The sequence below is a fragment of the Lingula anatina genome, chromosome 1 (genome assembly GCF_051362555.1).
Source record: "Lingula anatina isolate TDL-2025a chromosome 1, LinAna3.0, whole genome shotgun sequence".
NCBI classification, from domain to species: domain Eukaryota; kingdom Metazoa; phylum Brachiopoda; class Lingulata; order Lingulida; family Lingulidae; genus Lingula; species Lingula anatina.
In genome coordinates, this window is record NC_141767.1 from 42,415,999 (window position 1) to 42,443,210 (window position 27,212).

The 27,212-nt window shown below is 34.5% G+C and overlaps 1 protein-coding gene and 1 long non-coding RNA gene across 5 annotated transcripts in view; one reads left to right on the forward strand and one right to left on the reverse strand.

Moving 5' to 3' along the window:
* LOC106179883 (inositol polyphosphate-5-phosphatase A) overlaps nt 1-27,212 on the reverse strand; it is a 38,869-nt gene that overhangs the window by 7,850 nt on the left and 3,807 nt on the right. For 2 of the 4 annotated variants that reach the window (XM_087001075.1, XM_087001077.1), the window contains exons 2-14: nt 25,801-25,836; nt 24,600-24,641; nt 14,304-14,404; nt 13,961-14,048; nt 13,080-13,143; nt 7,363-7,394; nt 7,131-7,202; nt 6,882-6,934; nt 6,609-6,672; nt 5,443-5,498; nt 4,620-4,704; nt 4,087-4,260; nt 1,772-1,845 (exon numbers count right to left, since the gene is read on the reverse strand). In XM_087001075.1, coding sequence (XP_086857201.1) covers nt 1,772-1,845; nt 4,087-4,260; nt 4,620-4,704; nt 5,443-5,498; nt 6,609-6,672; nt 6,882-6,934; nt 7,131-7,202; nt 7,363-7,394; nt 13,080-13,143; nt 13,961-14,048; nt 14,304-14,404; nt 24,600-24,641; nt 25,801-25,836 — 941 coding nt within the window. Of the gene's footprint in view, nt 1-1,771; nt 1,846-4,086; nt 4,261-4,619; nt 4,705-5,442; nt 5,499-6,608; nt 6,673-6,881; nt 6,935-7,130; nt 7,203-7,362; nt 7,395-8,013; nt 8,215-13,079; nt 13,144-13,960; nt 14,049-14,303; nt 14,405-24,599; nt 24,642-25,800; nt 25,837-27,212 lie in introns of those variants that run through there. The other 2 variants (XM_087001076.1, XM_087001078.1) reach the window with 2 other exon arrangements.
* On the forward strand, nt 8,813-10,833 carry LOC147764366 (uncharacterized). The gene is made up of 4 exons (XR_015331923.1): nt 8,813-9,268; nt 9,510-9,603; nt 10,000-10,154; nt 10,338-10,833. It is a non-coding gene; the product is annotated as an uncharacterized LOC147764366 (long non-coding RNA).

The window sequence follows — 27,212 nt, forward strand, 5'->3', positions numbered from 1 at the left end:
AATGTCCCTATTTTGTTTGAGTACATATCGAGCCCAACCCTCAGACAAGCTGATTTTCACATATATCTCACCTTATATTCATGTCTTTTCAACCGTGAATAATTAGCTTGTCTGAGGCAGGGGCTCATATAAAAAATGAACATCTTTTACCCTCAAGTCACTGTAAGATTCTTCTTTCAATCAGCACTACATGTACAAATAAAGTAATCAAAATATTGATCACAAACAATGATTGGCCACATATTGCCTTACTTTTTTACATGGGCACCTTCTGTACCCAATTACAAAATATCACAGTTGTCACCTTACTATAACTAAAGATATGTAGCATTGCAATTCAGCCCCCCCTAAAACACACATTTTCATGAATATTTGACAAGGTCATTTTGACATTAATTTTCTATATTTCAAATTCAATAAAAAAATTTTTTTTAAGTGGATCATAAAAGTGTAAGACCCCAACTTTAATTTGGCATCATTTTTTTTCCATTCATTCACAATTTATTTTTCATGTACAAAAGTGGGCACTTTTACCCCCTTATTCGCACTCATCCTTCATCATTAAAATAGTTTAATATTTTGATAGAAACTTCATCTTTAAGTTTTCCCAAATAATGTTCTACAATTAATCATGGTATAACACAATTATCTGATCCAAACAATGTACTCAGGCCTGTAGCCAGGGGGGTTCGAAAGAATCGCCCTTTTTGCTGGAAAAAGGTCCACTCTGGGTAAAATTTGATCTAGGTACATGAAGTTTTTATAGAAAAAGGTCCACTTTTTCAGAAAAAGAACCCCTCTTTTGAAATTGCTGGCTACGGGCCTGGCACTATCAGCTGGCACAAACATATGTTATGTTCAAGAAACATTCACTTCATATGTTGATAAAATGGTGAACTTCAAAATCACTACATCAGTTAACCATTCCCCTTTCAGTGCAAACTCAAGAGGATTGACAAAATGATAATGGCAAAAGTCATTTTAGACATTAATTTGCTGTAGTATCTGAAATCTTATGTGTGGCAAAAATATATTGTTGTTCATTGACAGGCGTTCATAACAGGTGTGTAAAATGATAACAAAGTTACAGTTTGCTTCATTATTGATTTTACCATCTCCACTATAAACGTTTCACCATTAAGATATCCCCTGGGAAATATAACAGCATAAAACACTCTAAATAATTACCAAAATGCATGTGTGATAAGTTATCAAACACTCTATTTATAGCGAATGTGGGCAGGACTTGTGTGTGAAAAGAAACACTATTAATAAATTTCCTCATATCCTCCTTTGACAAGAGTATTATTTCCACTACTTCAAAAGACAACAGGCCTTTGAAATAAAGCACATACTATCTCACAACAAAACAGAAAGATTCAAAGAAAGCTCTCACAACAAAATAGAAAGATCCAAAGAAAACTATCACTTTAAGACCAGACAAATTTGAGAAATTGGTTAACAAAAAGTGTCTATTGGTAAAAAAAAAGGATCAGTAGAGAAACGGATTAGTAGAGAAAATTTAATTTTTGTAGTACATACATGTTTCATAGATTTAACAGCCCTGTAAAAAATACCCACTTAACAAACCAATGCCCAATGCTTTTTTTAGTTGCAGAAATATATAAGTGTAATGTGTAAGAATTCTGATTTATCACAACAAAATTAGGGTTGGCTGTACTGGTTAACCAACATGGCAGTTTTGTCTGGCCTAACTGAGGAGGATACAATATTTCATTTTTTAGGTTCATCAGGTGCAGTGATCACTCACCTTGGTGGGAAGTTGATGTCATGTTCATATACCCTGTCTCTGAATGGTTCAATTTCTTTATCATATGGAAGTAACTAGTGAAGACAATGAAGGTAAACAATATGTAAGTCACACAATGTGGTCAGAAGCTTGAAATAAGACACATTTTTAAACAGGACTCCATGCCATTAAATCTACATCAGATGTGCTTAATAAAAAATAAAAATAAACTAGAGGATCAGAGAGGCGATACCGCCTCTGGATATTGTACCACCAGCTGGAGTAAGCGCATTCGTATGCCCCCCCCCCCCCCCCCCACCAAAAAAAAAAAAAAAAGAAAAATTGGACACCACCACCAGTCTTGTGCTTGACAAGCTCTATAAAATGCAATAAACAAGAGTTCTGAAAATATGCAAAAAAAAAAAAAAAAAAAAAATCAAAAAAACATAACAGTTAAAATGGTCCAATCAAGGAGATGTTCAAATTGACCTGTATTTTCCTAACACTGATCACTCCTGTGATTTTCTAGACAATAGGCCTATTGGTTTTCCTTGAAATGCATTATCAGTATTGCTTATACCGGTATGCTGACAAAAGAGAAAACCTAGGGACAACACTGGGCAGATCTCTGCTAGTTTTGAAGATATGAAGGGAAAGAAAATATGCAGAGTTCAGTTTGTGATAAAAAGTAGGTCAAAGGTCAATTTCAAGGTCACAGTATATGACTTCCTATATAAGTTCAATAGTAGCTATGGGCATTTCTTTGCCAATGTTGGAGATATGAAGGCCAGGAAACAAGTAAAGTGCAGTTCATCATAAATAGTAGGTCAAAGGTCAATTTCAAGGTCACAGTAAGATTGCCAGTATATGACTTCCTATTCAAGTTCAATAGTAACTTTGGACCTATCTCTGCCAGTTTTCGAGATATAAGGGATAAAAAAATTTGCAAAGTTCAGCTTATGTTGAAAAGTAGGTCAAATGTCAATTTCAAGGTCACAATAAGAATGCCAGTATATGACTTCCTATTCAAGTTTAATAGTAACTATGGGTGTATCTCTGCCAGTTTTGGAGATATAAGGGATGTAAAATTTGCAAAGTTCAGTTCATGGTGAAAAGTAGGTCAAAGGTCAATTTAAAGGTCACAGTTAGATTACTTGTATATAACTTCCTATTCAAGTTCAATAGTAACTATGGGCGTATCTTTGCCAGTTTTGGAGATATAAAGATCAGAAAACTTCAAAGTGCAGTTCATCATGAAAAGTAGGTCAAAGGTCAATTTCAAGGTCACAGTTAGATTACCAGTATATGACTTCCTATTCAAGTTCAATAGTAACTATGGGCATATCTCTGGTAATTTTGGAATATTTAACATTTTCCCCACTGAATATTGCGATGTTGTAATTTTTGATATAGCGCAATGCCTAAACCATATCTAAAAAAAATGGACACCACCTCCAGTATTGCACTTGACAAGTTTTACAAAATGCAAGGAACAAAAGGTCTGTGGCATTTACCATTCCAGAATAAAAGCAAGTTTTCGGTTTCGGTATCTAATGGCTGCTTCTCCCGTGAAAATGCACCGATTGACCCCAAACTCCCAAAGATGAAAGGAGTCCCCAATTGTAACCCCTCACTATAACAGGAGAGCTTAGATCTGTGTAGTTTCCAAAAAATAGCACAAACAAATATTTTTTTGCAGAAAATTCCCATTTTTAGAAAATTTTGGCTTGTTTGACCTTGAAAAAAAGGTCAAAAGTCAAATCGCAGGGCATATTTGGAATCTCCAGATATGACTTTCGGTCAGGCTTCTGTGGTAATTTTTCCCATAATTCCTTTGGTTTGGGAGATATTTAGCCTTGAATTTTCAAAAATTTTGACAAGGGTGCGTTTCAACAAGTGTCACGCCCAGGCCAATGCACCGACAGAGACAAAAAAACCAGGGTGTTCAAGTTGAGATCATATGTGACCTAAATCCAAGAGATGGGGACACAGGTCCTGGCGGTCTAGGAGGAGAAGCGGTAACGGTGACTTGTTTCCGGCGCCCGACTGCGGAGCCGCAGGAGCCGGCGGAGCTGTACGAGACGGGTCGGGACTAAAACCATGAGTACCGCCAGCGTATACGCTGGTGGTACTAATAAATAAATGCTGAATACTGTTGCCACAAAAAAAAGGTAAGGAGAAAATCCCACACTTTAATTTTGGCAGCTATGGAAATTAATTTGGGTGGTTTACATGGAATGGGCCCACTGGTACATTTCATTAACAGAAAAGTATTGATCCAAGTATTATCATCAGTCACTTTCATAATATATACATGTGCATGTCTGAAAACCTACTGATAATCCATTATTATCATAGAATATTTCTTTCATCTGCAAGTGGTCAAAACCCTTCTTCTCCACCACTAACACAATTTTCTGGTCATTGTCTGCCTCTTTATATGTTAGTTTCACTAGCTCATTATTCTTCTTACTCCGGCTTTCTACTGCCACAAGGTTTTTGGTTAGGTCCTGGAATGAATAATATGTTATAAGCTTAGACAAATACATATATCACTGTAAGTACATAAAATATTAACAGGACTTAAATGAAGAGTATACATGAAGTGCTGGTAATTCAATGTGGCATACTAAGTTCACTAACCAGGAGACGATGTCCTGTAGTGATGACATGTTTATTGAAATCTTTTATTATTATTTAACTAAAGTCTTCTATATATATTCTTTGGTGTTATGTCGTCTCCGGAGTTGACAGAGAAGAATTAGTCATATCAACAGAGAAAGACAAACTTGTTTTTTTATTTACTTTCCCAACTGTTCTTCATTAGCACAAAAAAAAAAAAAAAAAAAAAAAACTGACCACAGTTTACCTTCATGAAATAATATGTGTCTAATCTGAAGTTAAAGTCTCCAAACAGGAAGAATGGCACCTTTTCATACTCATCATTTTCAATCCTGGAAGAAAAGAACAATCTAACTTTTTCCTGTAATATTTACAAATCATTCAGTTCCCTAGCTTTGAAATAAGCACTGTATCTTGGATACATGTGGCTGAGTATTTTGCAACTATTTCTTTAGTTTGGATTGCAAATATTGACTGATAATGTTGCAGTATAACTGGTTTCTGGGACAAGTATATCATCTTTAAAATAACAATTTAGACTATACTAGGGTACCAAAATAATACACAACACAATGTCCTTAATCGGAATAAAACACTGACTTAAGTTGCATATAGAACAGATGATCCACAAATTAACTAACTGATCCGCCGATTAAATATGGCTGACCCCACTTAAAAAGCTAGCCTTCTAATTACTTGATGGTTTCCCTGCCTCCACACACGCCATTAAACAGATTAAAACTCGACTCCGAGGTTTAACTGCTTGGCCCCTGCAGTGACGGCACACGTGGAGGCAAAGAAACCATAAGGAGATCAGTTGGCACAGTTTTAAGTGGTTTGGCCATATTTAGTCTGCAGATCTGTTAGTATGCAGATCAGCTTGTTCTGAATGCCATCTTAGTCTGTCATTGTAAATCTTAGCAAAATATTAACATCCTAATTGCAAAATACTTCATCATTTTAAGCTAAGTTCATCTCTAATGTAGTTCAAGATTTGGAACTGAGTAACACTGTCTATCTAAAAAATATCTTCATCCTAGAGTAAGCCCAGAAAAAAAAAAGTTTATTACCGTTCAAATGTGTGTTGTAATGCTCTCTGGCGGTGCTCACAATATGTGGAAGGACTCTTAAAATATAAAATGTCAAATTTACTTCTTTATGTAAAATTTCATTACCTATTTGGACAATAATTGTAAGTTAAGACCTTAATACAAATAGTGTACACACATACACACACACTGCAAAGTTCTTCATAAAGAAATGTTAAGTATGTAGCAAGTGATAAAAATCAATCTCTAATACCTGAGGTGTACAAACATCTGAAATTCTGCCACAAATTTAGTGCTATATATTGCTGATATCTTATGAGACTGAAAACAAATATTTCCAGTGACAGAAGCCATATAAATTCTGAGAACCTAATTAACCCCCAGTTAGTCCCCTGCTATTTTCATCCTATTCATCAATCATATACTAGAAGACTGCATGATGGAATTTAATCACTCCCTGAGCCATTAACTACATGAACTGCACCTACATAAATAACTAAGGAGATAATGGTTGTAGGAGTCTAATCAAACCACTAGGCTACAGAGTCAATTACTGGACATAATTTGTAATTAGTGATCTCTTATTTGGATGATCATCCAGGATGAGCTGATGATGCTGTATAAGCCTAACTGAGAGCTATGCTACCTGCATGTCGTCTAGGATCTGCTGGTAGATAATGATCATATACACACGGATCTATACTTTATATTGTATTTCACCCATGTCATAGAAAATGACAAAGAGTGCATTGTGCACGGCAAAAATTAGTCTTTGATAATGGATATTTCTGGAATCATTCAAAGTTGAAGGTTTTAATCTGTCACTATTCAATTGGCATCCATTGGTGTTTGTTGCCTGAAGGTTGTATGTCATTCATAGTAATATCCTTGAACTCCAGTTAACACAAGATACTGTACGTAATGAGGTGATATTTCTGTCTCTTTAATACCTCCCAATTGTTTCCATATTTTAATTAAGTCTATTTCTGATTATTTAGTGGCTTTGTTAATATCATACAACCTTCTTCAAGCCTAATAACAGAAAGACAACTTTGTCATCAGGAACTGTGTTCACCTTTATATGGTTTAGTTCTAAACAAAAACACAATTCTATATATTATATTTAAAAAATTTCTTATTTATTTTTCAAAAATCACTGCATAATTAGTATAAGCGTGATTTCTCACCTGCAGCATGGCCTCAATATTGTTTGCATCATGAAATAAATGAATGTTGATCAAATCAAAGATACTGAAAAAGAAAATACATAAATACCATTTGTGCATTGAAAAAAGCCATTTTAAAGAAACATTCAGTAAACTTAATATGTTGAAGACTAACAAAGTCAAGAATTTACAATTCATCACAGGCACATGCCTCAAGGATATATAATTAAATCACTACAGATGAAAAGTTCTGAAAATTTGCTTTCAAATTTTATGTCTATTCAATTACCATACCTGCCACAAATATTCCACCTTGTTCTGATAAATCCCTTTCTAGACCAACGACACTGAAATTCAATGACAAATACTCACAGGTTATTGACACTAATAAATGTCTACTGATGCCAATCTGGTCATTTATTTTATTTTTTATGTGACTAGGTGAGAGATGGTTAACAACCTTTTTTGCATTTCTGTTTTGTGTGTGTGTGTGCGAGTGAGTGTGTGTGTTTGTGTGTGGATAGGGAGAAAAAGATAAGATACCTCTGGAAAATAATTTTGAGGAAACTTGGCCTTTTCTTTAATGGGAACACTTTCAATGTTGCCAGAAAGAACCTGAAATGAAAAAAAAAACTTTTCATGTTTAAACCTGTTAGAAATTGAAAAGAAATTTCATCATAAATCAAATATCATATTTAATATCCATAAAGCCCTAAACAAAATAAGTACCTTAAAAATGTAATGGGAAGAATAATAAAAAATCAATCATACTTACCTCCCTTCCTACAAAGGGAACAAATTTCTTGGCTGAAATTAAAGCAAGCATTAAATCTGATTACACAATTCTACCTTCAGCAATTGATTACCAATGTTGTTGTTCCAAATATATCTGAAAATATGAGACTGTATGCTTTGTTTTACAATGGTACTGTAAGATTTCTCTTGAAAACAATTAAAACAACCTATACAAATTTATACATATTTAAAGAAAATGCCCAAGAAAATAAAACAAAGACAAAAGACAAATAAGACAACAAGGAATCCAGGAAAAATGTTAATTTTGTCACAACATTCTAACAGAAAACAAAATGAAATTTTATCCAATTTGGTCAGCTTGCAATACCCCCCTCCCATTTCACCACACCTTTATCTGTGCCATTCTCTGTCAGATCACTTGTAACACAAATACTTGATAAAAACGTTCACATCACAACAATTACTAAGGACCTATCACAAAAAAGTGATAAGTGGAGAATTTCAAGGTAACTGTGACCTGGATATCGGTGGATCAATTCTGAGAGTATTATCAAGAGTCTTCCTAAGGATATGCTTATACCATAACACTTATGCTATTGTTTTTCACCTTTTTTTTAAAGGTTTACACAACTTGTAGCTGTCACATTGACTGAATGAAGCTATATATTACCCATACTTTCATCCAAATAAAATCATAGCTATATAATAAAATCAACTTGTGCAGCCTCCACAGGAGCAGGCCTGGTTATTAAGCATATGCCCCCACACACTTGAGGTTCACATTTCATCTGCTGCTGTGGCTGAAATTGCCGTTTGCAACACAACCACTCCCTCTACAGCTTATCAATAGATCGGGTCTGTTTTCCCTGAGAAGGGATTAAGAGCGCGTCCATGAGAAAGCCAGACAGATCAGTCAGAAGGTGGCAAGGTGGGGGTCAGCAGATTTTAATAATTTTTGGTGTGGTAAACCATCAACATAAAAGATATTGTGAGCCACTGGCTTTCTTATTTTGGATCATTAGTTTTAGAGATATGGGGGCAGATCTTTTATTGGCAATTTTGCCAAAATATAGCACTTTTTAGCTCTTGAAAAGTTATAATTTTAAATATTCTTTTAAAAAATCATGTACAGCATAAGGAATTATTAAGGTAAGCCACATGATAGGTTAAGGAAAGACCTTTAATACCCAGTACAGATTTTTTGAAAAGGCACTGTCATGACCACACAAGGTTGATTCTAATAAGGCATGTTTTCCGTATGCTTGACCCCCTCCCCTTCTTTAAATGCACACAACTTCTTTTTTGCAGGTTTTATCCATATAATTTTGGTATGTGCTGATAGAAAAGGGTTGAAAAATAAATTTTGTAAAATAAAATCTGTGTTAAACCTTGTAAAATAAGAACTACAACAATTTTAAAAAGGGCCTAAAAACGAATATTTTCATACTACTTTCAATGCTAAACTGTTTCTTCAACTAAATAAATAAGTCAAAACCATGTATAGGTTTGTGAAAAGCCCTTAAAATAATTATGTTTGCCCTGCAGACGAACTTATGAAGCGAAAATGCATTTTTTAAATTTGTTTATGTTGTAGAAACTAAATGTAAAATAACGATGCTAACTCTGTGACCTATTTTCAACATGGCGGGTGCTAGGATTATCACCGGAGCAGCTGTGGAGCAAAGCACATCGTCTTCACAGTGTTAAAACATAATACTTTCTTAAATTTATGAAGAACACGCACTAGAGATGCTTAAGTACATCTCAGAAGGATTGGTGTGCACCAGAATATAACAAGAAATGACCATAGCAGCTGGTCGTCCTTAGAATGTGCATTTTTTGGTTGAACCACTTCAGACTGTTGTCAGGCTTGGGTTCCTCAATATATCCATCTCATCGATTTAGCTCTGGATATTTGTTGTAAGGTAAGTGATCAGTGGTGGCATACATATACTAGAATCAGATACACTAAAAACTCAAACCAGTTTAAATAATACGTTTGAATATTATTCAGTAATATAAAGAATATAAGCAAATTTTAAAGACATACTGGTATATTTCAATTCACAGAGTTTTACTTGATTTGTGTTTCATGGTAAACATGTATGCTGAAAAGAATTAACTGTGTATCTAACTTATGAAGTATATTTTTGCATTAAATTCTAGGGCTTTGTTACATGTGTTATCATAACACAAACAGTTAAGGACTATGCTGAGCTTGAAGACAGCTTCATAAGAAATTTCTTACCCAGAATCAAAGGTATGTAACACACATTCAGTTTCAAGTTTTGGCATTTTAGGGGATGTTACTTGTGCCAGTTTTTTACATTTTAGTTTTATATTCACTTTGCAGATTTGTGTGTTTACAATGAAGTTGAAGTTAACCGCCTGTGCTTCAATTTTCAAGACTTACATATATTACACAGGACACTTGTAACTAAAGGTACTTATGTAAAATCAGGAAAACTTTGCGGTCCATTATGTTGTTCATGTTGCTTTGCAAGGGGGCGTGCCAGACAATTAAGCTGATTACAACGACTGAGCCCGAGTGTGATACTCCGCTGAGATAGATTGATCCTGCTCTATAGTTTCTATTCTGAACACAGTAAGCCTCTGTTGTTGTAAAGCATTTATTGATGTTATGTTTATTTTTCAGAATTTACATCCTAGGCCTGTATGTGAACCTTGACCTGGACAATCTTACAGACAATAATAGAAAAGTCACCTGAAATTGCACAGGCAAATTCATCAGATTCAGATGTGAGCACCAACTTTGTAATGCCTGGAACACTTCCACGGAGAAGAAAAAAGGTTTACCTTTTTTTCATTTGTTTCTTTTTATATCATGAAATTCTGGTAGCTACAGTCATGCATATTTGATTTTTTTTTTTTTACATTTATGCAATATGTTTGATCAGAATATTATTTAGTAATTGTTCTTATACAGCAATTAACATGAGTTTAAAATATGTTTAATACATTTTCTTTTGACAGCCTGTCCTGCCATCTTCAGGTAGACGCAGTAGTGGATATCCTGGCAAACCTCTATTGGACTTGGAGGAGCCACCTTGGGACAATCCCCCATGACAAATGTGCATCTTTGTCTTGGCAATCTCATTCAGTTTTGTAGGAAAGGAGGATTGGCGCCATTGAATTTACAAATATTGACAATTGACAGTTCAGTCACACTAAACTATAGTGGCATGTTGCTTCAAGTTACCACACTTATTCTAAGATTACTGAATTATCATTACTGTAGGAGACCCTGGATCTCTCAACCAGAAGAAGAAACTTGGGGATCAATCAGTTATAAGATTAAAATCTGTGGAACACTACCCATCACTGTTGTGTTCAGTATATGGAAAAGATGGCCGTGATATAGGAACCTTGGAGATTCATAACTTGATTTCACTCCTGTAAAAAGTAACTGCTTTGTTCTTTTACTGTCCAATTGATAATATGAAAATAAAGTACTCCTCCTGTCATTGTATGTTGCTGACTCTGTTTTAATTTTCTTTATAGATAAAGAATATAGATATCAAGATATCACATGTATTTACAAAGCCTATGAATCATTAGAAAGGAAAAAGAATGGTTGAAAAATGCAATATAAATCATTTCAAGTGGATTAATTAGTGTTGCACTTGAGAAAACTGATAAAATGAGACAGTCATTCCCTTTTACCTTTAGAAAAATCATTTGTAATTTTTTTTTCTCTATTGCTCCCTGAAAATAAGGTATATACACAATGCTGATGACACTGGATATGCACAGTAATAACTTATTAAATGGAGGGGGGGGGGATAACTTGTAATTTAAATTTATTCAGAAGTTGTATGGCTCTGTTTGAAAAGAATATTATTTGAGCAATCCTGTATTACAGATCTCAAAATAAAAAACCTGCAAAAATTGGCCTCTTGATTATTTTGAGGAATTAGGGTAACTGTATTTTTGGGACAGATTTGATGGCAGCCATTTTGTATTTATAAAAATTGGATAGATTTGCCCTTATCAAAGCATAGTTTGAATTCCTGGCTGTGGGTCTTTGATTAAATTTGATTATTGGAAGGAATTTTATCTCAAAATGTACTGATATCTTGATTTCGGCCGTTTGGTTTTCTGCTAAAATTGCTTAAGTTTGAGGCACTTTTTCAATATCTTCTGTTGTGTTTAACACACTTTTTGAATTTTGTATGATTAGACCAATATATGCTTAGGATCCCTATAAAATTTTATGGCTGTCAAGCCTGCAAAAAGAGAGATATGAATGCTTGAACATTGCTTGGTAGAAAAGTGAGTTTGGGGGGTGGGGTCATAAAAATGGGCGTGGCTCGTTAGTTTGTGGGTTAAACTGAAATTTAGTAACATATTCTCAATGGCAAATGGCTGGTTTAAATAGGTAAATTTTCAATTAATTTTAAAAAGTCGTCAGTTTTGACATATTTGCTTATGAAGTGGCTTTATTGACCGAAGCTGAAAATTAAGCCAAAAATGGCCAAAACATATAATATCATATTATAATTATATCCAATGATTTCTTTTGGGATTGTTGCCTTCAATCTTAATATCTCCTATATATGCAACAATAATATGAATTTGGTTGAAATCTGTTGACCCCCACCTTGCCACCCTCTGACTGGTCTTATCATGGACACACACTTAACACATCTGGGATTTGTGTTACAATACAAACTAAATAAAATGCCACAAATGTTCTTCTCAGAACACAAACACAACAGCAGTGAAACCAGGATACAGAGCATTAAAATAGGGTAGTCTAAAAGATTCATCATTATTTTTGGCCTTCCAATAATAATAACAACAATAGAAGAATATGAAGTATGCTTCTGTGGCTCTGGTAATAACAGGTTTTATTTTTTAAAAATTAGTTTATATCGTATCAATACTTTTACCCTTGTTACACAAGCCACAGTTCGTTCTCCAAGTGTAGCAGGAATTTCAACATAGATTTTCGCTACTTCCATCCAAATGTAAATTCCATAAAAAACACTGCTACAAACCAGCATACCTGGCATCTATATTGCTAGGCTAACTTACATTTTTTTCTACACTTTGAGTGATCATTTCTTTCGACAGTTACTAGCAAATTATCTCGAAATCTTCATTTTGGCAAATGGATCAAAGTTCAGCCAAGAAACAAACATGGTTGAGTGGTAGTTTACATGGCATAGATCTAGTTCTAGACGTTTCTTGAAATCACCTGGATGATCATACACAGGTGGGAGACTGTGTTTTCAATACTGGAACCTTACAAGGGAGGGAACTTCTTTCCTTAAGGCAGAGATAATGCATGTTCATACCTAGACCAAGGCAGAACTCAGACTGGTATTTTGTCACAATTTATTTCACTATTCAAGTTGGCCTCTAGGGACAAAGCCCACTTCCCATTCCACCCCACCCCCACAATTCAGCTCATCTTTCCTCTAAATCTACAGGAACTATTCAAGTAACTTTACCAAGCCACTGTTGCTAACATGAAATATCAAGAAAGTTTAAAAGTATGATACCAATTTGCATTAAATAAAAATTCAATTCTACCACATTCCAAGTGACAAGAGAGTAGGAACATATAACCTTAAATTAAGGTCTTTCAGAACAAGAAAACATGAAGCCCCTGTTTACATTGCATTGGGTTCTAACCAGTTCATTAATGATGTATGTTTCAGTGAAAGAAGGAAATGGTGTAGTTGTGGATGTTGGCAGGTACTCACTCACCTTGGAAGTCAAAGACTTCAACAGCAGTCATAGATACGTGGGCGAAATACAAACTTCCCAGAGCCTACAAAAACATGAAAAGTCAGGTAAGGCTTTATCAGATTCGTAAACATCACAAAATAAGGTCTGCATCCTATTCAGGATTTTTGGATCTTAAAAGCTTATGATAAAATACATAACAAGGATTACTTTTTTAACACTCATTCTATATAGAAAGGGCAAAGTTTATGCAAAGACATTTAAAGAGCATGATGTTTATTATTTTACAAAAACATCAGTCGACAACAATATTGCAATCTGTGCAATGACATCATACCATTATTTTTGAAATTAAGAGGATAAAGCACTTAAATAATACAACACTCGCAACCATGTTAACACACTGGTAGTTTTAACACTCTCTTACAATCCACTACTATCTAACAGCTGTGTTCTAAACAAATGCAACATAACTTCTGTTGCAAACATATGTGACAACAGAAAATGTTATTGTAACACTTAGTTAACTATAAATAAACATTTTTAGTGCGTAGGTGCTGACACAGATTTTTAACAACATAGGTTATTCACTCATGCTGGTGAAAAGCTGCCATACATTTTGCAGTTTCCGTGGAGGACTTTCTTCTAATGCTTTTTGGCTCATTTTTCACAAGAATATCCATTTTTTAAATATTTTTCAAGAATATGACATGACTGAATAATTCACATCTTGTTCTGAATGTAATGAGGCAAGGATGATTCATAATGCTATTTGACCGTATCATTCCACAAAAACAACAGACAACATGTATATATGAAGTGCAAACCCACATGCCTTAGCACGTCATAGGAATATTAACCATTAATCCATCAGTGAATGCCAGCCTTTTACTAATGCTCACCGTGAATTTATCAACTGCTGTGAAGTCTTCATCCAGAAACACTCTGGCTTTATCGTAGCACTCCAAATCCTCACTTGCAAGCATGGTTCTGGAAAATATTTAAAAGGGCGCTGTACTTTATCATAATCTTCTTCCATCCAACTTACACAAAATTCCATTTTTTTATACAATTGAAACATAAACACACATTCTTTATACTGATTCAATTTTTGTATCTGAAGGCAAAAATAAATAAATAAATAAATAAATAAATAATTTAACAACAACAGTGTCTACTTTATAATGTGTCATGGCATTTGGCTGTTATTTGGCTGTGTCTCTACTGTTATGATGCCTCTCTTACTTGATGAAGTGGTTAACATATTGCATGGATTCCTCATAATTCTTGCCCCCAACTTCTTGCATGTGAATAGCTAGGAACATGGGCTGGAGCTTGGTCACAGTCTAGAAAATCAAATATTAATATAATGTTTAACTCCACTTATTGTCATAAAACAAAGCATTGGGCTGATATAGTGTAGTATAATATATAACTGCAAATCCAGTTTACAAAGGGATAGTTTGTCTGAATTTATGATACATTAACTTTTAAATTGGATATATTCTGAAACTGCGTGATAACAAAATTTGAGTTGTGCTGCAGTAGCTAATCATGAAAAAATAATAACAAATAAAAAAAAATATTTAAAATATATAAAAAATGATGGTATCTTTGGAACATTTAAGTTTGTTGAAATAAAAATAATACTCTTATAGAAAGATGTCATTCATTACGATCCAATGACAGCCCAATTACTAGTATAGGAAGAAAAACTTTTAAATGCTAGTATCTGAAATATGTTGCCTAAGAGCAAGTATGCAGACATGATCTGCATTTTTTCTCTTTTTCCATGGCCTGTTCAACAGGTAATAAACTTGAAATCAGACCCAAGTTTGTTTCAAGGCATACCTGTATGGTCATGTTAGTTTACCATTAGGTTACATGTGCCCTCTGTAATTGTTATATAGTTATCACCAGAACCATCAGTGAACTTGTTCTCACCTATGGCTTTTCATATAATGCTATCTATCACCTCATCACACTGTTTATCTGATTTTCAAAAACAGAAATCCCAATTCATAACCGAAAAACATAACAAAACAAAAATGCAGTCAACTTCCAGACTTCCACAAAAAAAAAAAAAAAAAAAAAAAAAAAAAAAACTAGCCTAACTTTTTTAATGTACATAATGCCCTCACAATAAAAAGAATCTTACATAATCCAATGTGAGACCTACGACAGTATTTTACTATTGCACCTCCGTAACATCATTTCCCTTTAGCAATACTTCTTGCCACTTCCATCTCAACCAATTAAGTTCAAAAGAGTACAGGTGAAGTGCAATTTCCTTTTCTTCTTAATCTTCCATCTCTCTGATGAGATGTGGAGGGATGAAAATACTGGAAAGGCCCTTTAATAGCACACAGAGCGTACAGGTACACAGCACCACTGTTGATAAAAATATTTGTAGCATTCCTGCTCACATGGGGAAGACAGATGTTTCAGACTTTTTTTACATTACAATAATACTTATAGTTTTCCCCAATAACCAATGGTGTAGTTCACATACATCATATTTACACTGCTCATATATACTAGAACTGAAGATTAAAATATGACAAGTCCTTATTTTTAAATATTACATCCTACAGATTTTTTCATCAAGACTACCAGTATTTTAACCAGTGTTACATTCCATAGTCATCATTTCCCGCTGATTCAATTTTTGAAAGAATCTCTCCTCTTCAAACTGTGGCACTAATAGCATCAGAAGAAGTCTATGCTAGATTTGATTCTATTAAGAAAAAGAAGCAGCTGGGGAAACTTTCTTCCAGACCATGTTATCAGTGCCAAAAACAACACTACAGGCCATTGCTGCCCTGCAGGTGGAGGATACAGAATTGGATAGCAAGAATCCAAGAAAGAACTTGATAATAAATAGTCTATATAGTTTCTACCCTACAAAAATTAATTTGTGAGAGTTTTCAGCCTGCCACTGATCTTTCATAACAATGTGTTATTTCCTCTATTCTTTTTTCATTAGCTCTGCATCCATATCTTGCATTCCAGACAGCAAACAGTGCTTTGTAGACATCATAAACAATCTATCCCCTACATGTGGCTTCTACCTGAAAAATTACTGTCCATCAGAAGCTCACCCTGTATAACCTGAACCTTTCATTAACTACATGGTGCCAATGGGTAGCTGTAGACAACACAAATCCTCGCACTTCCCCACATTGTAGAGTAGCTCACCCTCAGGGACCCCATTCCCTAGATATCTATGATAATTAGAATACCTGGGTCCAATACGTATAAGAATTGCAAATAATCTCCACAGAGAATGAGAATCTTCCTCTTGTTCTAGGATTCTCAATTACATGGACAGAAATAATTCAAATCATAATATCCCCAAAATTAAATAAAATTTCATTTCATATACTAAAACATGTCATAATGACCTCTGGCTCATGAAAGTCCCAAACCAGTTGTTTTCCTCAAGTCTCTGTGATGCTCAGTACAAAATCAATAGTCTTAAAGTGCATTGTCACTATTGAGAATTTGGTCAATAACCTTCTTCCAGACTGCTCGGTCTTTATCCAGGCAGTAATTACATTTTTTAAAGAGGACAGGAAAATTCCCACAAACCCCACTGTCACCAAAAGAAAAAAAAATTACATTAATTCTGTCTTAGTACAAAAAGAAAGATTCCCAATGCCTAGATTGTAATCTAATAGAGTGTCGCAGAGTTCAATTCCTAGGCACACGGTCACTGACCTCTGATAAATGTCTGGGGAAAATTTATTATGAAAAACAAAGCAGAGAGAAAAATATAATTGTTTGGGATTCCCTTAAAATCACTTTCCAGGAGATTACATCTGAAATTCAGCACTCTGTTTTTGACAATTCAAGCTTTTACTACATGTATGAATGTCATGCAACTTATACTATAATACACTGACAGAGTAAAGGGCAAAAATTTTATCAAATCAATTTTCTGGGAATTATAATTTTTAAAATCTGAAGTTTCTGTATGGATTTTTTATCCACCAGATTTGAAATTTTTCCATTCATCAAGTATGTGCAAATCAAGTACACTGAATATTTAGGCACATAATTTTTATTGCAAACATTTGTTTTGGTTGCTATATTTTTCATTTCATCCCTTAGGCATTTGTATGTTGTCAAAATATCATAATATATCTGTTATTCCAGGCAGCAAACAGACATAAGGCAATGCAGTTCATGTGGTACAAATGCCAATTAAATACGTGGTAAATAGAGCTGTAGCGTAATCTACGATTTTTATTTAAAATTTTCAAATGTCACACTTGTTCCAATATCTTCATCTTTCAAGATTTATCTTTTCAGAGATTTAGAACAAAACACTTTCTAACAACAAGCCAACTAACTTTTCATTTGGCAAAAGGTGGGGGTGTGGGCAAGTATATCTCCTGAACAGAGGCTATTGAAATATTGGAGGAAAACTATTTCAATATTTAGCTGTTGATTGAAGAAAAATTACTTAATTCTAACTTTTCATTAGTTTTGAATCAGAAGTATTTTTAAGGGGGAAGGGGTGGGGGTTGTGGAGAGATATTTTTTCAAGGTTCCTCGAATTTACTGGGTTATTACCATAATGTAGCTAGACTCCCCCATTTATAAGCAACAAAAACAAATCTTCAAGTTGATGATTTGGGTTGGAAAAAACACCTACAGTATGAAGAATGCCTACTGGTTAGAAACATCCCAGAGTCATTGAGTATGATAAAGCATCACTTACATGTGTTCTTATTCATCTACCTATATAAATCCACAGCAGAGGTAGATTAATGGTAGAAATAACGGGGGAAGGGGGGGGGGACTATTTAACCCACCCACATATTTCAAAGTACCCATAGTTACATTGATCTACCAGACATGGGATAAAAGCTCATTTCTAACAAACAGGTATTCACAACATTTCAATCATAAAACAATGCATAAATCTATCATAAAATAATGCGTAAATATCATTAACTCATGCTTTCTGTCACTATTTTATCTTCTCTAGAGTACTAGCATTGCTACACAGACTATGAAAAAAAATGTTTATTCTTAAATAGAAAACTTGGTGCAAAGGGATCAGAAAAACAAGTCTGCTTCCTTAAGGGAGGATATAATTAAAAACCACACGCACTGCATCAACAAAACAAGTGTCATCAGAAATTGTAAAATTGTTCACATTATGTATCTCTATATTTCCAGTCCTGTTTTGAACCCTTCCTTTTAACCAATGAAGAAAAAAAAAACTAGTTTATGGCACGTAATATTGAAAACACAACAAGAGCCTTTATTCTATAACATATAGTTTGAATTTATGTAAAAGTATCATGACCTTTTTCAAATGAAGGAAAGAATTAAGATTCATTACAACCAATACAGTAGCTACTACATGTACTAGTAGTAAATTTATGTTCATGCTGTTTATCTTTTTTGCCATGTTCTGAAGACTAAAACTCTGTCACGAAGTTCTATTTTTGACTGTTGAAATTCCATAGTAAGCATGAGAAATAACAAGGTGTAAGCTATGTGAGTGACAGCAAAGCAAGACGTAATCCTAGGCGGGCAATGTAGTATAAGCTTAGGCCTAGCTTATGTTATCAGTTCCATATTACATTACACAAACAAATTAAGATGTAGGTTGTCACGACATTCTATATTTGACCACAGCCCCCTTCCTGATGACGCAAAACGTGGTTGCCATTGCATGCAGTTCACATATTATGAATCTGTCCTTTTTGTTCAGGTTAGAAGACACCTTTCAAGTCTTTTAATACAGCTGCACAAACATAATTCACTCTGTCCTTGACGAAATCTTTGAGAAAGGCATTCAGACTGTTTTATAGAAATGGCATCACTAGTTGTACAGTATAGTATTTTTCAATCATCATGCAGTTCTCTTTAAAATGAGATGTGACAAATTTCAAGCAGTTCTAGATAAAAACCCTGCTACAATGGCATTTTTATAAAAAGTTTAAGCTTAATTTTTGCTTCCTTGCTTCTAAAAAATACTGCAAAACAACCGCAAAATAAATCCACTCAGACTCTATTCTCCCACAGTGTGTAAATATCGTTTTTCATGTCATATAGCGAATATCCTGTCCTTTGAAACACACTACCCTTGGGAATGAGACGTATGTTTGATTTCACATTCTGTTGACTCTTTCTTAATGGATCTTTGATTACTAACTTAAATATCATTCCATGAAATTATTTTTTTAGGGAGTGGGGGGGGGGGGGGGGGAGGGTGCTCCCATTCTTCTCACCAATATCACTGCAATAAAAACTTTAAAAGATCTCTAAAATAAACTTACTTGGGGTTAAAATGTCTCTCTCTTTCCTGGTCAGATGCCAGAAGTACATGTATCTCTTCCTTCATCATGTCTACGAAATTAGGCAAAAGCAGTACAGAAAAAAAGCTGCTGGTTTCATACAGCATGAACCCTGAATAATCATTACTATTCCTCAACAATTTTTGTATAAATAATAATAATAATAAACATACATGGAACTTACCATGAGACTTTAAAATATTTCTGACAAGCTGCATGAATGTAGCTTCTATCAATTGCTTTACAAGTTAAATTGACTATTTATCACTGGTTTCATAGAAAGCCTGTTTTAATGCTTTGTCCCCATACCATATGTCCAGGTTCTCCACCACCTAATAGACTGTAAAATGACTACTTTAGTGGGTTCAACAAAACATTTTATTTCAGAATTCCGGTTACAATACTTTGTCTACTATGAAATAGCTCTGAAAATGAAGCCCCTATGCTCTTGTATACTGGATCACTGAACTTAATGAAATTGATAGGATCACTGAACATTTGCGAACCCCAGAGAAAATGTGTAGCAGTGTCATTTGACTGAGAGCTAGATCCTAAGAGGTTTTATTTATCAGTGATAGATTGGATGTGATCACCCTGATGTGAGGTTTCAGGAATTTTACCCTTGCAAGCAGCAAGCCTAGATATTTTCAATCACTAATATAGAAGTGGAAAGAGAAATGCTGGGAAGATGTCACAATCAGCCTGGCCTCACAAAACTTAGGTTGCCCAATCTTCCAGACATATTCTACCAAGAGCCTTGCTTTTTTCTCATTGTGGATCTTTTAAGATCTTTTGCCAATCCAGGAAATAAAAAAAATGACTTATGCTATTGCAACAGTCAACAGTCTTCCTACTTCAACCTCCAAGATACATATAGCTGAAAATAAGTACAAAATTCATCTAAATATCCAAACTACTGAAAAATGGCAGAATAGTACTAATTTATAAAAAAAAAAATTGTGAAAAAATATGGGGATGCCTGTGACTCAGGGAGCATTACATTATCCAACTTCCTGAGGTTTGCACATATAAACCACATTCAGAAATACATCAACACACACTGAACATGCACATAAAAAGAATACATCTATCTTGCTGGTGAAAAGAAGTATGCACTGTGGAGCAAGAATTTTATCACATGTGAACCAGATTAGACCCGTGGTGACCCTGCCAGCCACACATTATTATCACTGCACATCAATACTGCTATTTGAGCTCATATCTCCTTTCAGATGTAAAACAAAATATTCTTGCTTATTTGTCCAAATTCATACACGATGAATGGATTATTTAGCCCTTCTTTCAATTTCACAAAGGTCAAAAGGTTACTGTTCAGAAGTATGCAGTGGTCCAGGTACGGCACCACAGCAGGAAAGATAAACTTTCTCTCATAGCCAGTACCTCTTTTGTTTACCCACTACTGCCCCTGTCTGCTCAGAGGTTCCTCAAAGGTCAGGAAGGCAGACATTAGTGAAAATAAAATATTGCCATCATTCCAGCAGGCTATTAGAACTCAAAATATGTGTCGACCAACCACAGGTTTATGTAAAAATCTGATCCAATGACTTACTGATGGGCTGGTGCCGGAGGTTGGGTTTGGTGGAGGAGGGTGGGGATGGGGTTGTGAAGAGAAGTGGAGGAAAGGCTTGCTGATTTTATATATAAGATATATCTTATCATCACAGGTAGCATGGCATTGATATACTATATCCAGATGTAAAGGTGGTGGAAATATGATAAACCAGGCAGGCACTTCCAGGATGAGAAACCGCAGACAAAAATATCACGATTTTGTTGAAAAAATAACAACAACAATAACAACAACAACTTGGGCAATGGAATTCATCACACAGAAATTTGATGTAAAAATCAAATATCCACCAACTGACCACCATGTGTGTCATAGTCCACAGACTCAAAATAATGATCCATTTCCTCAAAGCCATTACAGCAGCAGAACAACTATATATAGAGGCAGCATTTGAAGACCCAACATTAGAAACAACATAAGGGTCTTTTATTACCAACTAAGACATACTTTAAAATGTGTTTCCAAGTTATTATGAAAATGTCAACTATCTGGCATCATTTACTGCAAATGCTTCGGCTATGTTGGCTAATACATTACTTGGTAAATGACTGTTTGAAGAGGGTCTTCTGAATCAGGTTAATACGAAGTGCATGATATGATGCACCATGTACCCAGAGAAACAATGACAATGATAAATCTAGGGTCAAACAACAATCAATTACTGTAAAAGATATGAGACCACTGTCTTGTTGAACTACAGTCTTCACGTGCATATAACATGACTGAGAATGCTTCAGTGTTTTTTTCCTTGAAAATCTCCTTGTTAACTCTATTCCAGATAGTTGCTTTTCCTAGTAGTTGTGTTATATATGTCAGGTGGAAACACATCAGTAAGAGGTTGCATTGCCAGATGCTCTTCACTGGTACTGAATATTTACAGGTGGTACATGGGAACATTAAAAAAAAAATTCTGTTGCTTTTAATATCGGCCAAATTGGAAGCAGATGCTGGACGTGCTTTTTGTTTTCTCTTGAGCAAGATTTTACCTGGAGATATACCATTAAGGAAAACTTGCCAGTTTTTTCTGCAGCGTTTATATTTTATCTTCAGGCCATCTTCAGCATTTTTCCTCTTTTTCTTGACACTTTCATTACAAGTACCAATTTAGTCCAAGAGAAGTCTCATTACTCTTCAACAAGATATGAATAGATGTTTTTTTTTCCTTTTGTATTATTTTTTTCCTTTAAGGGAGGGAAGGAAGGAGGGAAGTCTTTGGTTGGCAGCTCTGATTATGCTGACTCCTTGTACTTATCATCAATTGTAAATTTTTCTTGATACCTTTAATGATAGTTATCACTTTTTTACCTATAGATGGCAACAGAAATAAATATTCTACAATTTAAGTGCTGATGAAAAGTGACTATATTAGAAAATAAAATCCACATATTACCATTTAGTTTGAACATAAACAATGACAAAACCATTTTGTGTCATACATATCAAGAATCCTTCACCATACAACAACTACATTATGGGTCGCTTTAATCCTAATCTTACGTATCAATATAGGTTATCTATTCTCCTAACAAGCATTTAACCATAAAATCCACTGCACACAATTGCACTTAATGTTTAAAAGGGGTCAATTAAACCAGATTACACGTCCTAAGGTATAAACAACAAACAAGGTACTCTAATCCTAACCTCTCTTCCAAGTCCATCCATTACATTCATAACTAAATAAGACTCTAGCCTAAAACTGCAAAACTTCATGAAGGAGATAAAGCATTAAAATAATTTTCAACATACTAGGAGACCACGGTTCAGTTGAAACTATAAAACCTAATGCTGATAAAAATAATCCCTACATATTGTTGATGGAAGTAATTACATATTTCCAATTGTCTGATTAGAGATTATGGAAAACTCATCCAGCATGCCAAAAATTATAGATGCAAGGGGAGTGAAAGGCATGAGGATCACCACCAACCATGTCTCTTGTTACTTGATTGAGACTGAAAAAGCTATAAATGTGCTGCTTTTCCACCCCCACCCTGCCCCACACTGGATTCTTGTAAACATTCAAGAGATCAACTGAAACTTCATGAACATGACAATCTAAAAGTTTAAAAGCAAAACCCTTTATTTGCTACTTCTTTCATACACCTACACCTGTTGAAATTATATATAACCTTAGCTAGCTGTGCATAAATTAACAGTAGTCATGCACGGGGCCATACAGTTCATTCAAGAGGCTGATGAGACAGAGAGAGCAGGTAATTGCGTTTACCACAAACACATGAACAGCGCTCTGATTTCACTCATTCTCCAAGAAAACAGGACTAAGAGCATTACCATAAAGCTGTAAAGTTAACCAACAATTGATGATTTTAAACTGTTTATAGATCATATATATATAAGTCAAGGCATGGGAGGGGGGGGGAGGTGAATATTAAGTAAAATACTTTTGGAATACAATTTTGATCAGGCTTTTCACATTTTTAATGCCAAATCTCACCAACACCTTATTCTTTAATCAAAAACATTGTAACATCATGTTTGATATTGTCTTGTAAATAGTACATATATCCACTATGAAGTCATTTGTGCTTGTCAAGTCACCATTTCATGGTATTTTTCTTATATCATCATAAATTGTCAAGGAATATCGACTAATGTACAGACTTTTTCTAACTATTGATCAGATGGCTGTACATCACATCTAGTTACTAAACCCAAGGGTAACACCAGACTTCTGATTACTACCCAGGGAGAACAGTCCAAATGGGATTTAACAAGCGTGCAGTTCAATATTATTATGTACAATTGGTTGGTTTTCTCTTCTTAGTTTAAAACCATTGCTGTGTCAATACCTAAGCCCAGACTTGAAATCCCTTCGATTGATCAGAGACATTTATTGTCGCCTTGTATGTTTTGATCTAATGAAGCACTAATGAAGCACTGAGTTATGAGTCTCTTTATGAGAACAATAATTACCAGTGTATGGTTAGCCAAAATGTTAATTGCAGATGTATACGTGTTATTACTTTTGCATTTGTAATGCTCTGCAAATAGCCTGACAAAGTCACCACTGCATGATTTACCTTTATTTTCAAGCTCACCCAGGAGGATGTAATCATGTGGGAAAGTTTCATCAAAATTTAAACATATATTTCTCCACCCACCCCACCACCTATCCCACCTTCACATTCTGAATCTCATGAGAATTGAATGTTTTTCTCAAATACTAAAAGCTGACATTTTTCATTTCTTGATTTAAACTAAAATGTTCATGAAATTCATAGTAAATGAGTCACACTTCACAGTAAATAGCTGTCATGTTGGTTAAATTTAAAAAGAAACATGCACAGGTGCTAAAATTTGACTTAAGAAGGCATATTTGACACTAAATTGTCTTTTTCTAAATATGGAAGGATTTCTGAAAATTGATCAACCATCACAATTTACTCAGTTCAATATTGAAACAACTTTCTCTTTAAAACTATTCAACAATTTGACTGAGAAACTGAAAAACTCCTGCATTGTTTGCAAAAGAATAATGATACAAGGTACAGAAAACAAATAAATCATACCATTCTATTAAAAAATTATCTGAGATATATCATGGGCTTATTTGGACTTAAAAGTAAATATTGCTATTTGACAAAGAAGTATATAAAAGTGTACACTTACTGCAACAAATTCATTCAGCCACATCTTCAGCATTCGCTCAGGCTGAAATTAAACAAGTAAAAAGAAATCAACATCCTCATTTTATTCTAAACCCATAAAAAATTCAAGACATCATACATACTTCACTGCTGGTGATACTAGTAGCACAGATCAAGGCAGTCAACTTTGGCCACTGCATACCTTCAATACAATTCAAAATGTCCACATTAAACGCACTGACAAATACAGCAAAAAATGAATAAAATCACAAAAGAATAAAAAGCATATAGCCAGGATAAAATAATAACAATGAATTACACATGTGTATATATATACATGTTGTACAAATGACATCAATGAGTTAGTACAAAGCGTCCCATGCAAAAAACTATGTATCTATTTATAAGGGGTTTCTACTGCATGCATCATATCTATCCAAACACAATAAGGCAATTAGGTTGGCATTGTCACAGTGAAGCCAAAGACAACTCAAGCCATCTACATTTGCCTTGTAGCCAACTTCATCTTATAAAAAAGGTATATTAAACTACAAACAATTGAAACTTTTACATTTTTCCATTTGTTCTACCATGGCCATCTCTAAGCATTAGATTGCAGTTTTGTTACTTTTCTCTACCATGGGCACTGGCAGCATATAATCATAGCTATACATCCCCCAAACTTGACAAAAGACATCAAAACTAGTTGAACCAACCACCATTACTTCACATAACATTGACTTAATACATTAAGAAAATGGTTAGTTTTACCAATCGAAAAAGCTAAAGGCTGAAATATAAAACCTGCTCAAATTTATTCCAACTTTGTAGTTCTTTCATTGATATTGCCCTCTTTAAATCCACCCCACTTATCTACAACACTGGTGAAAATTCTTTGAAACAAATTTTAAGCCAAACATTAATAAAGCACTTTAAAAGGCACTGCAAAGAGAAATTGAATTTAACTGCTTATTTATCATAGTTGGACTTTAAAAAACTGCATTAAAAAATATAGTTTCTAAGAAAACATACGTGACTTAGTGCTTATAGGGTGAATACTAAAAGTGATAAATAATAAGTTAGGAAAGTACTTAGTTATAAGAGAAAAAATCCCGTGCTGTTATGAAAACACCATTTTCCTGCAAATAGATGGGATCATGTCTGACAACAAAATGCAGGTCCTTGCTCAAAAATTGAAACACTTCAACTGTGTCAGCACATACCGTGAAGTCAGTTAAGCTGGGTCCTTCCCGGGAAAGCTAGAAGACAAACAAAGTATGCTGAAATTACTACAAAAAGGTTAAAGAAACCTCAAGAAAAAACAGATGAGGTAATGGATGATTATGGGTGACAAGAAATCATTAGTAGGTGCTTTATCGGGAAGGTATGAAATTATGATTGGTGCACATATCAGTCTGGTAAGAGTGGATAACTAAACACTAAAGAATTGCACTGATTAGATACCATTTTGGAAATGATGTATTTTATAATAAGGTAATGGCTGCTGGGAAATTAAACAGTATGGGCAGATGGGTAGGAGTGGTATCATAATAACCTGTCCAGTGATATATACTCTGCTATCCTATATTTACTTTCTCTTGGAGGTCTGGACAAGAGCAGTTAGCCAACAAATTTGGAACAGTTACTACAGAATGCCCCGAGCTTCAGTTCTGATGTATGCCAGCTTCTTCATTTTCAAATCTACACATATGTGCGCTTATCTGCATCTGACCGTCGCTGACACTAGACTCAAGTTTTCCAGGACGATCACAAATACATATATTTAATAATCAAATACTAAGTTTCCGTAAAAGACCATGACCATTAACACACCCACTAAACTGGTGCTGCCACCTAGGTCATAGAAAGTTGGGAGCAGGTCCCACTGCACACATTTTAAGATGGCAAACTTGTCGGTCAGAATATTGTTAATATTACAACTTGTCTTGAAATTGGTGGCAAATAGTTATGCTTTATGGCTTTCAAATCAAACAAAAGAGTCCATGTAATATGCGTCTCTGTCTAGTGAACCTGCATATAACAAAACTCTTTACAATGTCTGAACTGTATAAAACAAGCACTGAGAAAGTGACGTTAGTTTATTGTGTTTCTGTCTATTGAACATGCACATTATAAAACTAATGACAATGTCCGAATTGAATTAAACGAGTACCATCAAATTGTCTTAGTTTATTGCCTTTTTGTCTGCTGGACATATAACAAAACTATTTAAAACAAAGCACTGTTTATACATGACCCATGACTGACAGATACATGGGGAGTTCGCTGAAGGTCAAATCCCGATAAGCCAGCACGTGAAAATTTAAATACCAAGAAGCTAGTCCGCATTGGGTCTGAAACTCGAGCAATTAAAGATAAGATTAGGCGAGCAAATGCTTCCTGAGAGACATTCTCAGGAGATTTAAATTCTAACATAAGATCTATTGGCAAAAATGACAAATAGACAATAAAATGTAGATAATCACACTACAAAATGACTGGATACATAACAAAAACTCATCTTATGTCATCTCACCAAATACAATTACACTTTATATTGCACAGCAAGGCTAAGTCTCCAAATCACTGCTGTCATATCAATATAAGTAGTAAATCAAAGGAAATTTGCAGAGTG